The following is a 14648-nucleotide window of genomic DNA, read 5'->3' as shown; positions in this document are numbered from 1 at the left end:
ACACAAATTTAAAAAAAAAACAAAAGGGGAGGGTGGGTGGGTTTTTAAGAAATTGTTAGGCAAATAATGATAATTCAACAGAGAAAATTTTAACCTACCAGTTTGTATTACGTGAAGATTGAAAAGAAGGATATGACGTAATATAGAAAAGCACTTAGTAAAAAACTACTTTGGAACTCAGCATGCGCAACCCAGATAAATCCGGAATGAGCATGGAAAGTAAACTGAGATAAATGCGCATATTCTGGGACTGCGCCTCAATATGCGCTATTATCACAGATATAAGACACAAAGTAAAAAATTGGGTGAGATTTATTTTAATGTAATTGGCTTATTTGGTTGCGGTGACATAAGGAACAAAATTTGGGAGCGGCCACAGGGTCGTCTCCCAAACAACAAACAATCAAGTGTGGCGACCCCAAAATGGGCTGAATTGTGCACTGGGTAGGTCACAAATGCACAACGCCACTCAAAATGCAATATGGTCAAAGTTCAATCAGAGTTCAAAGTTCAATCAGAGTTCAAAGTTCAATCAAAGCTGCATTAAAGTGCAATAAGGTTAAATGGGTCAATATTCCATTTAATACACAATTGTATAATTAAACATAATAATTTGCTTGTATCAAAGTTGCAATGATGTAAAGCGCTATTTGCGCCACAAAAATGATACACGGTTTAGAAAACACTGTTCCATTTGAGGTGGGGTTTGACGAAAGAGCCTCATGCATTAACATGCATCTGCCACCAAAGGTCCTACATATTGGTGACGGCGTCACGTCACCACCTCAAATAGATACCGCCGACCAATGCCAATGAGGATGGGATTGCTTTTACTTGGTTTTGACCCCCATTATGTGTTCGATAGCCCCTTGTAAATTGTTGAGAAAAAGGTCGTTCCCCAACTTGGATAGGTAGGTACCGTCACTATGAAAAAGTTGTGTATGACTGATTTAATTTGAGGATGCTTGATGTAGGCCCCTCCCAGGCTCACCATGGTTTTAATTGCTTGGCGGTCAAGTCGGGTTCGGGTTTGGTTCATGGCTGTTGTGTTTGTTGAATAGCGCCATGTTATCCTGGGGAGGGTAGAGGACCACACAAATTTGGTTTTTGGGAATAATGTTTTACATTGAGACAGAATGTCATGTACCATGGTCAACAGCCGGTCAAGACGAGTTTTGCCAACATTATTGGCTCCGCAATGAACGACAATAATGTGAGGAGGACTTTGCAATTTGAGGCCTTTGAGGTACTTGAGTTTAGGGACATGGTCCAAAAGTTTCATGCCACTGTACCCCTGCCACCATATGTTGGCATTTGGAATGGATAGGTTGGTTCCTCCGATTCTTTGTGATGCTGCTACTGTAGCATGTTTGATAATGGAAGATCCCAAAATCCACACATTAACTGGATCTGCAACCACTTGGATTAAATTGGTTTAGGAATGCAAATATTTTGTTAAAATAATGACAGATACAAATAGGGAATTAAAATGAAGATCTTAAGGGAGGGAACATGATAATTAATCGCCAACTGCCGGTGGTTAGTTGAGTGAAGGGGAATGCATAATATGCATTACCTAATGTAAGACCTATAGGCTTGTGAATGCCATCGCCCAGAGGCTTGTATGGCTTGTTCTGATAGGCCCTGCTGTGCCAGCATGGTAGCTGCCCCTATCCTGAATGAATGAGATTTGTAATACTTGCTGTTGATTCCCAAAACTTGTAGGGCTTTTGCCAGTACTGATGAGAACTGATAGCGGGTTAGTGGTTGGCCGGAGTAGTGGCAAAACAGGGGGCCTGTATTATTTGGCCGAACTTGTAAATATTTGTTCATAATTTTGACCGGACAAAATTGGGTGTCAGTGGCATTGATGCGCAAGGGGGTTCCTTTGCCTAGTTGATCCGTCTTGGAGTATTTAATAAGGAGATTAATAATAGAGTGTTGAATTGAAATATGCTGAACCTGGATGATTCTATCGGGTGAGTTACCCTTAGATAATGCTAATTCCCCCACCCTTAATAATGCATAATATGCTAAGGTAAACGCAGCAGAAAACAGTGAAGTTTCATATGTATCCTGGCATACCACAGACAACTTATGAAGGATTTGATTCAAAATCTCTAGGGTTATGGGCATGCGCACATCCCTGTTGTTATTTTGCCTTTTCATGCCTTCTAACCCTTTACCAACAAGGAAATGTTTTGTAGGGTCACCATTCCCTAATACTTTACATTTAAATGCAATTGCAGATGTATAGGCCCTAGCAGTGGTTTGTTTGCAGCCTTGTATGGACAGGTGAGCTATGAACATTAAAATGTGATTTGAAGGTCGTGGCCAAAGGGTGGACAACTAATGATTTAATCTAAACTGGTCGAAAGCTTGCAGACCCACAGCGTAAGCTTTGGTAGTGTTACTGGCTAGTGATGACATGAGAAGGCGGTTCATTTCATCTTCAAGAGCACGTTGTGGAAGGATGTTGGTATGGGTTGGGGTAGCTGGTCTGCTGCTGGAGCCAGTTCCCTGAATCTGCCCCACTGTTGACGAGATATTGCATCTGCTATACCATTTTGATTGCCAGGAATATGCTGGGCTTTGAACTGAATGTTGTTTTTTATAGTGACAAGCATGAGTGGCCTAATGAAAAACATGACTCTATCAGATGAGGATGATTGTTTGTTAATGATGTGTACAAGAGCTAGGTTGTCTATATGTAGGATTATTTTTTATGTTTCGGAGTGCTTTAGCCCAAATGGTGAATGCCAAAACAATGGGGACTAATTCTAAAAATGTAATGTCATGAATGATTGGTTTGTTTGCCCATGACGATGGCCACTGGAGATAGGCCCACTGCCCTTGAAAATATGAACTGCATCCTAATGAAGCTGTCCCAGAGCTATCTGTAAAAAGGTTAAGTGTTTCTTGAGAACTCCATTCGGAATCCGGGAAATATACAACCCCATTGAAATTGGTCAGGAGGTCGAGCCACATTTGCATGTCTAATTTCATTGCAGAGGTAATGTTAACAAGGTGATAGGGTTGAACCTTACCAATCATAGCATTATAAAAACGTCTGTTGAATGCTCGACTACCTGGTATAGCCCTGGTAAAGAAATTAAGTTTACCTACAATGCTTGCAGTGAATTGATGGTAATTGTTCTTTTCTGAATATGATGTGTGAGAATTGACAACATTTCTTGAATCTTTGGTGGTGGTATGCAAATTTGCATTTGAATTGTATCTATGACCAGACCCAAGAAATCAAGTGATGTTGTAGGCCCCTGTGCTTTGTCCTTATTAAGTGGAATCCCCATATCTGTACATTAGCTATGAAAGGTGTCGACTAGCATACGACAATGGTTAGTATCGGACCGATCGGCAAAAATAAAATCATCTCGGTAATGGTGGGTGGTTTCTAAACCAGATTGCCTTCTGACAACCATTCGATGAATGTAGAAAATGTTTCCAAAATTTTGCACGAAATTGAGCAGCCAAAGGGCAACATTTTATCGAAATAGTAAGCACCCCTAAAGAAAAGTCCTAGCAGTTCAAAGACCCCAGGGTATACAGGTATTAGCCTAAAAGCACTTTTTATATCCTCTTTTGCCAACAAGGCCCCCCTTCCCAATTTGCTAATGGTATTTGCGACTGTGTCGAAGGAAGTGTAGGTTACTGTTGTATCTTTAGGGTCTATGTATGTATTTATGCTGGACGACGGTGGGTAAGATAAATGTGTTATCATTCTCCAACCGCCGTCGCTTTTGGGAACTAAACCGATTGGTGAGACGTGAATGTTGGGCATTGGTGGTTGTAGGAAGGGGCCAGCCATGCGTCCCTCATCCACCTCCTTAGAGATTTTTGTTTGCAAAATATCTGGGTATTGATTTGCTGATACTAAGTTGTGAGAAAAAATAGGAAGTCTAGGTCCTGCATACAACAGTTTAAATCCTTCCTTAAAACCAGTATCTAAAGTTTTTGCGGCATGCCTATCTGGGTAATGTTGTAAATACTGTGAAATGGACTTAATAAGGATTGGAGTGCTTCCCAGAGACCAAAGGGTATTATTGTTTGGGGTGTCGAGGATTTGGCTGGGGGGTTGTTGTTGTATTGGTAGGGGGGGTGACCTTGGTTTGGTGTGTTGAAGCGAAATGGCCTGTTAACTTTGTGGTTGCTTGTGTTGGCGTAGCCAAAGAGCAGGTGTTAGAGGAGTGTGCATTATTGCACCTAAGGCATCTGTGTACATACTGGCAGTTTGGTCTGGTGCATGCACCTTTGAAGTTGTAGTCAAAGCATTTGTCGCTGTTTACCCTTTTGTTTGAGGTGTGAGTCTGGTTGTATGTGTGGGTCTGGGGTGCAGTGGGTGTCATGTAAATCATCCATAACTCAGGATCAACTACACCCCAATCTGTGTTTTGGTTAATGGAAGCCCTAAGGCGGTACTGTTCGTCATATGTGAGCCAGCCCTGTGATCTCTGGCTTCCTAGCCTAATGTCATGCATGTACTTTAAGAATTGTTGTATTTTTTCAGGATGTGCTGCTGTGTAAATGCTCATGAAGATAATGAATGCATCTGTCCAACGATCAATGTTTTGAATTTTGTGGTGAGATTTAGGTTGGGCAATTAATTGGCCGGTTGCATCTATTGCAAGAGTGGAGGAAACATGAGATTGGTTTGGGTCCCTAACGAGCAATGTCCCCAAGTTAATGTATTTACCAGATATGATCTTATCCCTAGTGCTAGGGTCAACATAGTATCCCATCGAAAATTGAGTAGACCCTACAGGTAAGGGCAGGATGGTGTGGTTGGAGTCAAGAGGAACAAGAGTTAAATTACCTGTGTGCACAGGTGGCTCAGTGACCGGTATTGTGCAAACGCTGGTTGTGGGCGCCTGTGGCGCTGACTGTTCAACCGGGCTTGAAAGTGCCTGTGGGGTTGCCGCCTGCACTACTGACTGGGGCTCATCCCTAGCCGCGGCGTGGAGTCGAGGTCGCCTGGACGTCCGCTCCTTGGGGGCTGGCCTTGCTGGCCTTGACTTAGTCTTCGGCATAGTTAGCGTTGGGTATTACCATAAAAATATAGAAACAATTGTTAAATTATTTAAAAAGAAAAAAGTGTCTATAACTAAGCAACTAGAAAAAAAAGGTAAATAAACTGATGACACGTAATCAAAAAGAAGCGTGGCCCGATAGCCCACGTTGTACCAATGAATATGGCGTGTGTACAGGTCACAGTAAAATAAGTTTGGTGAAAGACTACAATCCGATAAAAATAACTGACCTCTGCAAATCCCAACAACGAATAATAGTTTAAAGTTAGCTTATACAAAGAGATGTAAAACTTTTGAATGTTATTTTTAAGAAATTGTTAGACAAATAATGATAATTCAACAGAGAAAATTTTAACCTACCAGTTTGTATGACGTGAAGATCGAAAAGAAGGATATGACGTTATATAGAAAAGCACTTAGTAAAAAACTATTTTGGAACTCAGCATGTGCAACCCGGATAAATCCGGAATGAGCATGGAAAGTAAACTGAGATAAATGCGCATATTCTGAGACTGCGCTTTAATATGCGCTAATATTCAAATATATCTAATATTAGTCGAGCATTTTCACCTATGTATCTGCCTTTAACATAAGCTGTTTGATTTTAACTCTCCTGAGCTGAATGCTCAATTGAGCCTTTCTGATCACCTTTTGTCCGTCGTTCGTCCGTCTGTAAAATTTTCACATTTTAATCTTTTTCTCTAAAACCACTTCGCTAATTTCAACCAAATTTGGCACAAAGCAATTCTTTAGAAAGGTAATTATAAATTGCAGAAATGAAAGACCGATTTTTTTTAAAACGGAGAAAACCTCGAAACTGTAGAAAAAGGGGGTGCATTTTAAGAAATCTTCTTCTCAAGAACTACTGAGTCAAATTCAACGTAATTTTTCATAAATAATCCTTATGTAAAGGAAAATATAAATTGCAAAAATTATCGGCGAATTCTGTTTCAAATTTGAGTAATTTACGAAAATAAAAATAAAGAGACAATCGCGGTCATGTCAATCAGTATAAAACGGGTTCGGTATTCCATATCGAAAACGAAAGTTCTTTGTATAAGGCAGCCATGTTTGAATGTTGACGCATGACAAACGGGTTAAACTGACAAAGATGAATTTGCTTGTTGTGCAACAGTTTACGTGCGAAGGGATACTTGAAACATATGCTAAATATATGTGTGCCGATTTCGTGAAGTAAATTGAGGTTAAATCTTTCAATGCGTTGACATTTTCACTCGTGACCGTGGTTTTACGTTTTTTCCAAATTCTTTTATGCTTTTTAACTTAAGGAGAAATATCGTCTGTATTTTGGTATTTTTACGGATCGAATCAAATATAGACTTTGGTAAATCAAACTGTTAATTGTTAACCTGTGTCAAATTAGGAAAATCTGATGCACTAACAACGTATTATATTACAAATGCTATACATTCCATTGGTAATTTGGTACGATCTCTACGTAATGGTTGATAACTGATATAGTGCAACGTGTTTTGTTAACATGCTCTGCATTTTCAGTCTAAACGGTGATTGTTTTGCTGCTAATATATATATATATATATATATATATATATATATATATATATATATATATATATATATATATATATATATATATATATATATATATATATATAATCAAGTATTGATTATGACGTCATTATATAAAGATATACATTAAGTACGGGAAAATAAAATTCTCCATACAAATGACAGAAATATATAAGATAATTACGGGAAACAGTTTTTATCTGATACATTATATAATTATTAGGCATTTAAAACAGGTCTATATTTGTTGATTAACAGTTTTTCTTTTGCCTCACGTTCTTTTTCTGTGGTATCCCTCAGAAACTTGTAAAAAGGAAAAACGGTAAAATTAGGACTTTTATTCCTTGCACAGTTCCTTATATGTTCACTGACGGACGTACATTGGTATTTAGATTCCCTGATTTGTTGTCGGTGCACGGTCATCCTGTGTCTCAAGGTGTCTCCTGTCTGACCGATATAATTTTCACCGCAACCAGCGCAACGTATGACATAGATAAGGTTTGAACTGGTGCATGACATGGAGGTTTTGATGGAAAAATCGCTTCCGGTTTTAAAATGAAATGTGGATCCTTCTGTCAGATATGGGCATGTACTACATCTGGGTTTTTCGCATTTTTTGATGATGGGTGGTTCCTGGATTTTACTGGAAAACGATGCTCTGGTAAGAATACATTTAAGAGAAGGGCTTTGTCGTTTACTTTTGATGATATGTGAAGTATCTATTATTTTCTTCATGTCTTGATCCTCCTCTAGGATAGGTAGGTTATTTCTAATGATGTTGAACACTTCTGGATTTCTAGGGTTGTGCGTAGAAACGTATGGTATAACATTTTTGACGGGTCTAATCTTAACTAAAAAAAGATCCTTTCGTGCATGGGATTTGGCTTTGTTAATTCCGTTTTGAATCAGTTGTGTGGGATAATTTCTTTGAAGTAGTAAATCTTGTAATTCTGTGAGACGAAAGTGTAAGATATCTGTATCGGAGATTATTGTGCATAAACGCCTTGCTAAATTGTAAGGAATATTATTTCTAGTGTGTCTAGGGTGGGACGAGTCAAATAAAAGATATTGCTTTGTGATGTGTACAAAAAACTCCAATCCAAACAACTTTGGAGTTGATTTATATTTTCCTTCAAATCCTAATTGCCAACGAATTCGCATATGTGTTAAAATTGCATTCTGTTTTAGATGAGCAGATGCCACCCAAAAGTACGAGTCTCTTCAACAATGAATACTTTTTCCCTCGAGAAACGTTGACAGATGCACTCACCATTTACCTGCAAAGCACAGAATGGAAAATTTCTGTACGAATGAGATACTGTGTAACAGCCTGTTTATTACCGAATCATTGTAGTGCCTAACACTTTTAAAATAATTTTATGATATAATTTTATGCATATCTATTATATATTTTTTTACCATTTACAAATATAAGTGGAATAAAGATGGTAATTTTGTACAGAATAGCCAGTTTGTATCATTAGACAATTTATCAGGAACCCTTAAGTTTGTGAAGATGCAGAATGAGGACTACGGAACTTATCAATGCTTTGCTACAAATGATTACGGAACATCAATTTCAAAGACCTTCAAAGTGAAAGAATCTAGTATGTTTTTATTAACTTCATCAAATGATAGCATTTCATTATTTTTTATTCTTTAATTTAATTAATTAAAAAGAATCAATTTCATAACCGAATCCCTAATGTATCATGTATATTGTTATTCCTGTTTTCTGTTATCGTGTGGATTTCTTTTCTAAAATGAGTTTAACATTTTCTTTTCTAAATTGAGTGTATATAATTTGTCACCTGCATGTTTATACATATATGTATATTTAAATCATTTTGACCGTTAGTTATGTGAAAAAGATCATAAGCAGCACCATTGCTTACTCTGTATAGCAGGCAGACAAACCGAAGGCAGGTTCTTATGATCATGTGTGAGTCAATGGTCCTGATATTACTTTTGTTGTCACATTGGTTAAAAAAATGTATAGGGAACATGCATTTCTTTTAAAATCTTCTTTACCATACAAGTTTTGGTGAAACGTTAGAATGTGTTGAAGAATTTCTACAAAACTTTAAAGACATCATTGCGCCTGGATGTGTGATTTGATACGTAAGAGAAATTACTGGTTTTCAATTGAAAATACTTTTATAATTATATGATATGAAATTGTTCCACAATTTTTTCCCTGTGTAATGAAAACTATTAATTTGTGTATACACATTGCTTCCTGTTTGTGTTCCTGACCATTGTACTTCTTCGGATCAAAATATATTTTTTGCAGGATTAGGATCTTTTCCCAACGGGCAAATTAAAGAGGTACCATGTACAGAACATCAGCATTGCAAAATTAAATGTCGGGACAGGCCAAATTGTTTTCCGGACTCAAAGTGTAGAGTGGAGTGGAAAATCGGAGAAGGGACTAAAACCAATGTTGAGATTAATAAACGTGTCGTAGTGGATGGAATAGGTTTTTGTATAACTTCAGTAGATCACCTTATAGTTGACCGATCCTCACCCCTGAAGTATTTTTCACCATAAAAATGTTCTTCATCTTTCAACCTTCATAAATGAAATAAAATAGACAGAAATTTGTTGATGACATCAATGCATTTTACGAAGTTATTGCACTTTTTGGTCTCGATGGAAGAAATAAACAAATTGAGATGAAATTAAAAAAAAAACATTTTTACCGGTGCAACGTTGGATCGAACCCCTTTACCTTTATGCAGAAGGTCTTCATGGAACCACAAGGCCATACAGTTCGTTTAATAGCTGTGGGTAATATAAACACTACAATAATACATAAACTTGTCTATTTGAAAAGTAGATTTAAGTACGAAAAACAAAAACCCGCATAATTTAGAGCAATTGGACATTGCTGAGGATTGGAGATCGTTAAGTTTATTGTAACTGCAATATTTGCACACTGCTGTTTACAATGTATTGTCTTTTCAAAAAACTCTTATTATTTCTTAATACTTTGATGATATGAGAACTCATTTCTATTTAGACATCCAAATTTGTCGAGTAACCATTTAATTTTTGTATCATTGTCACTGTGCGTCGTCCTTTAATTGTAACTTTTTGAACAACTCAGCTTCTTCCTATGATAAACTATTCAATTTTGACATAATTTGGTGTAAAACATGCCCGCCCAAGAAAAAAGAAACTTAAATTGTCAAAATCTTTCTTGGAACCAAAAAATAGTTCACACACATCCCTCTCTTCAACGATTTTACCCAAATCACCAATTACCAAGAGTAATTATTAGATATCTGTATCAAGACAAAACTTTAAAGCAAGCAGACCAAAAATGAACCCAAAGTTTGCTTGATATGTAAGCTTAAGGTTTGTGTCGGGTATGCTTGGATAGACCCTGAGCGTACCAAAAGCATACTCATCTTTAATCCTAGGTTTACTTAATGTAAATGCCGATAGCTCAGCCCAATTTTAAAAGGACAAAAAAAAACGAATCAAGGATGCAGTTAACTTTAAAATCTGTTAATCTTGAAATAATAATAAAATTTGCCAATAAAGCGCAATTACTGATCTGAAATTTTATGAAATAATTTTACCAGGAAGGCTTAGTAAAATGGAAATATTATACCAGGAAAATCGTATAAAATGAACATGTTAAATTGACTTCCCCCTTTTTGATATTTTGTACCTGTAACTGTAAGAGTTAATCAGTTAAAACAAATAAGTAGATATTTTTGTTTCTACTTTCGAAATTTTCTAATATATAGAGTATGTATGTTAATTTGGGTTAAATTGCATTGTAATTACTATAGATGTATTATTTGAAAACAAGGAAATAAAAAAATTTAAAATCGACGGTGCTTTATCAAATTTATGTATGCATCAATAAAAAAAAAATGGATAATAAGTTAAATTATCTGATTTTCGTTGCAAGGAAATTTACATTTCCTTTGGACAGAACAAAATGACTGGACTGGTCAGCAGTATAGATGTGGTTTGTGGCAAGAACAACTGAAGACATTGGTGGTTGGCAGTCAAACAAGATTATTAATCACCGGTAAGCTGTAAATACGTTGATTAGGTTAACTTTAAAGTCGGTATTATGAAAAGACTTTTAACCAGATTGTGAAACTTTACAGTAAAAACTCCCTTTTCTACACGTTTATCATACAAGTCCCCCTGCAATGTTTGATCAGTTTTAAATCCGGGGATTTTTCAAAATTTATTGGGCAGATGATTTGAAAACCCAACATTATTTGTAGGTTTGTAACATTAGTATAAGGCTATCTAACAGCTTCCTGTATAGGATATTACTTTAATTGACTGTATTGGCCCCCTTGGGTAAATATCAATTACGTTATTGATCCCAATTTATTTAAAAATCAAAATCTTTCACGATTAACAATGTTTTTATTTTTCTTGGGTGTTTATCAGATACAACAGCTGTTTCAGAAAGAGAGCCTGTGTTGGTGTCAAAAGAAAATGGCAAAGCTCTTGTAGGCGGGAATGGCGTATTGAGATGCATATTCTCTGGCTAGTAAGTACACTTAACATAATGTTGTTATTCTCTATATTTAAGGAAATTATTTAAATAGAAATTAACACTCAATGAATAGGTTCATACATATCCCAGATATTGACGTAGCATCCAAATATTTACCACTGAATTCAATTGCTGTGAAATAATCGTTTCTAAGTTGTTCAGTGTGGATGTCTGTTCAATAAAATATCATTTCATTTACACTCAACATTTGTGACTTCATTTATTGTATGTTAACTATAAGTGGGTTTAAGGATTTGAAATATAAATAATAAGCATATCAAAGGTAGAATTTCAACTAACGATGTGTATTTCCAGCCCTGTCCTGGACATTGAATGGGTTTCCCCTCAAAAGACAGTCATCCGTAATACCTTGAACAAATATGACATTACTGACTTTGGCAGAGTCCTGACAATCATGAAAGCAGAACAAAAGGACGAAGGGGTTTATTATTGTAAAGGAAAAGGGAAAACAGGGTTTAGTGAACAACGCGTAAATTTTAATGTCACGTGTAGGATATTTCTGCCATTTCTTAAAAAAAAGTTTTGCAAAGTTTTGGATAATTATTTTTAATTAAAGATTACCATATATTAAAAAAATATTCCTTTCTCTATTTCTACAAGATGCTTAAGAATGCTACATATTAATCTTTCTTTGTTTGGATATTACAGCGGCTCCTTTTCTGACTGGAAATAATCAGATGCTTGATGCCGTTGTAACTAAAGGTAAAGATGTCTCATTTCGCTGTGAAGTTAAATCATTGTCTACAGAAATGCTACCTTCTCGGCCGCTATGGAAGAAAAACGGAAAGGATCTGGATATTAGTAAAGGTTGTATAAATAAGAAACACCTGAAAGTTATAGAGGGCTTCAATAATATATCTATACTTCTTAAAGATTTTGAATGTAAGGCTGATAATAGTTGTTTATACCTCAAAGACATTGCGTATACCTTTAGTCAGTCTGGAGTTTGATTCATGAAAGGTAATGAGATATTTCTTAAAAATGATACTAGACTTTGACCCGTGCGTGCATGGGTTGACATTGCATATGATATCGGAAATTTGCGAAATAGATACATCAACACACCGTATTGTTGACATTTATATAACCAAGCATTAAGCCTACAATAATGCACATGCACAAGATTGTAAAATCCAAAAAATTCCAGATGGTTTCCGGATTCTTTAAAGAAATTTTCGTTGATTATTAATTAGCGAAGCTTGATTGAGAAAAAATAAAACAAATTGGTAATCTTCAAGTACCAGTGATGTTTAAAATATATAATACAAAAGACAGACCTCTTCCAATTTCTCGGTATTAAAGCCCAAAAATTCGAGTCTATTATTTTAATATAGTAGTATAGATGTATGCAAGGGACCATGATGGATGAATTTTCAAATGTGACTTAAATAACTCGTAACGAGAAAAAATACATAATAGGTAATATTTCTCTCCTGTGTTCTATCTTTTATAAACAGAAAAGTATAATTTCAAAAAGGATAACCAAGTGTTGACCGTAACAAACGTAGAGAAGTCAGAAACAGGGGTGTACCAATGTTTGTCAGAAAACAGTGAGGGGGTTCTCCTGAAGGAGGCTATACTCAAGGTTATTGGTAAGTTAAGAATAAATCTAGAACAATGACTGGATATATTGAATGAAGATCTATTGTTTACAAATTGTGAAAAGAATATATTCCTTTGTTAAAATTCATTGCTTCATTTCATTTTTGTTGAATATAAATTTCCCTTTCTTAGCTTAATATTCTTAGCTTACCACTTAAGTTGGCAATTTAAGGTCATCAAAGATTTATAAGGAGAACAATTTCTGATTAAAAATTGATTGGTGAAATAAAATATTAACACAAGCTTACGACAGAACCAAACAACTTCTGGTGTTGGTATTTATTTGTTAGATCCAATAACCATCCATGAGAGTTCTCGAGATAGCTATAAGATTGTGCAGGGGGGTATGCTGAAACTAGCAGTGGTCGCTGATACTGACCCCTCTCTCACTCTGCAGTACAAATGGATGTTTACTGACCACCAAGGCAACGAAAAGGAAATAGAAACCAATAAGTATTGGAGTATCTCACGACCTGTTCAGAACAATTTGACCATTGATTTAAGGCAAATTACAGATCTGAGTATTCTGTTTTCTCTAACAGGGTACTATAGCGTTATAGTATACCACAAATATGACCAAAAACGTATTTACTTTACCGTGCGAACATACACAATGGAAACAGACATTATCACAATGGAAACAAACATTATTCCTACAACAGGTTAGAGCAATACACCCTACTATTTAGTTAAATTGTGCAACTATTTTGGGGGTGATTTATTTTTCTCTCTCAGTCTGCCCTTTTTGTTTGAAATGCCAATTTATCTATACAAGAATACACATTTGTAAATATATCAAGACATAGACATTTTTCAATGTAATAAGAATATTGATAAAATTGAACTTTGTCCTTTTTAAAAATACAGCTGTACCTCTGAAAGATATCGATCAACACACCTATCCGGACACCATCATCTACATCGTTGTATCCACTGAAACCTTCGTTATAATCATTGAAATCATCATCATCGTATCGTACCTTAATCGAAGAAAACACGGCAGATTTCGTTATAGTGAGTGTATTTGTATCTAATTTTAGGTTAGGATCTAGTAAATGAAAAGAGCCTACAGGGTTATGAAATTCAAGATGTAAGTTCTTTCAATGGTGCTTCATAAAAATGAATTTGTTTGATACCGTATATCGGGGCTTAAATAATTTGTACACAGATTAACAACTGTTGTTTTAAGGTGTCAATTTTGATAAAATATGAAGGAAATAATTAATAACAAATCTCTACGTTTTGTCAATTTTTGATTATGAAGTAGAATGTTCAAAGTCTTTCCAAAGAAAACCCAACATTATAGAAGCTCTTGACCTCCTCTTCAAAATGTTTTATACAATTTTATACAAATAAGAGAAGTCTATGAATATGAATTATGGTTAAAATTCTCTTTGTTGTGATACATTTTATGATCACTAATGGATCACTAATTGATAATTTGAACTGTTTTGTTATACCAGTATGTAAATAATCACATCACAGATTATGAATTTGGAATTAGTGATCGTATATAAATTGTCGTTTACAGTGTGCATTTTTACCACGTAGGCTAATTATTTCACAATTTATTTCAGAAGATAAGAAAAAAGTGCCCTCCAGAAATGACATGGAAACAGGACAATCGTAATGGTTACCAGGATATCCCAACGGCATAATCATCAATAGAAATATAAAATTAATCATGACTGGCTCAAACTGTTTTGATTTTTCAGAAAGAAAAGAAAAAACACTCAAGTACAGTTTGTAGTAAAAAAGTTTTCTAAGTTTGAATTTTCTGCTGATTGACTTAATATTTACGTCAAGCACATTAGGTGATCTGATCGAAAGAATATTTGAATCCAGCTAAACTATGCATCATAGAACTGTCGCATTTTACTGCATGTGTAAGGATC

General features: G+C 35.6%; 2 protein-coding genes and 1 pseudogene across 2 annotated transcripts; 1 reads left to right on the top strand and 2 right to left on the bottom strand.

Annotated features, from left to right (window-relative positions):
• Positions 1 to 1572: 1572 nt before the first annotated feature.
• Positions 1573 to 3826, bottom strand: LOC128191627 (uncharacterized; annotated as a pseudogene).
• A 232-nt stretch (positions 3827 to 4058) lies between these two features.
• LOC128191621 (uncharacterized) lies at positions 4059 to 5092 on the bottom strand. The gene has a single exon (XM_052863790.1). The coding sequence runs from the start codon at positions 5043 to 5045 to the stop codon at positions 4059 to 4061; it is 987 nt and encodes a 328-aa protein (XP_052719750.1). The 5' UTR covers positions 5046 to 5092.
• A 2933-nt stretch (positions 5093 to 8025) lies between these two features.
• LOC128191613 (contactin-3-like) lies at positions 8026 to 14446 on the top strand (the record flags this gene model as incomplete). The annotated part of the gene is made up of 10 exons (XM_052863777.1): positions 8026 to 8203; positions 8890 to 9075; positions 10522 to 10644; positions 11022 to 11124; positions 11446 to 11639; positions 11800 to 11958; positions 12609 to 12743; positions 13044 to 13415; positions 13621 to 13767; positions 14331 to 14446. Coding segments are annotated over 10 exons (1650 nt in total), but the record flags the coding sequence as incomplete, so codon positions are not given.
• Between the last annotated feature and the right edge of the window lie 202 nt (positions 14447 to 14648).

This window comes from Crassostrea angulata, chromosome 1 (genome assembly GCF_025612915.1).
Source record: "Crassostrea angulata isolate pt1a10 chromosome 1, ASM2561291v2, whole genome shotgun sequence".
NCBI classification, from domain to species: Eukaryota; Metazoa; Mollusca; class Bivalvia; order Ostreida; family Ostreidae; genus Magallana; species Magallana angulata.
Note: the sequence above shows the minus strand (reverse complement) of the source record. Positions and strands in the feature narration are given on the sequence as shown.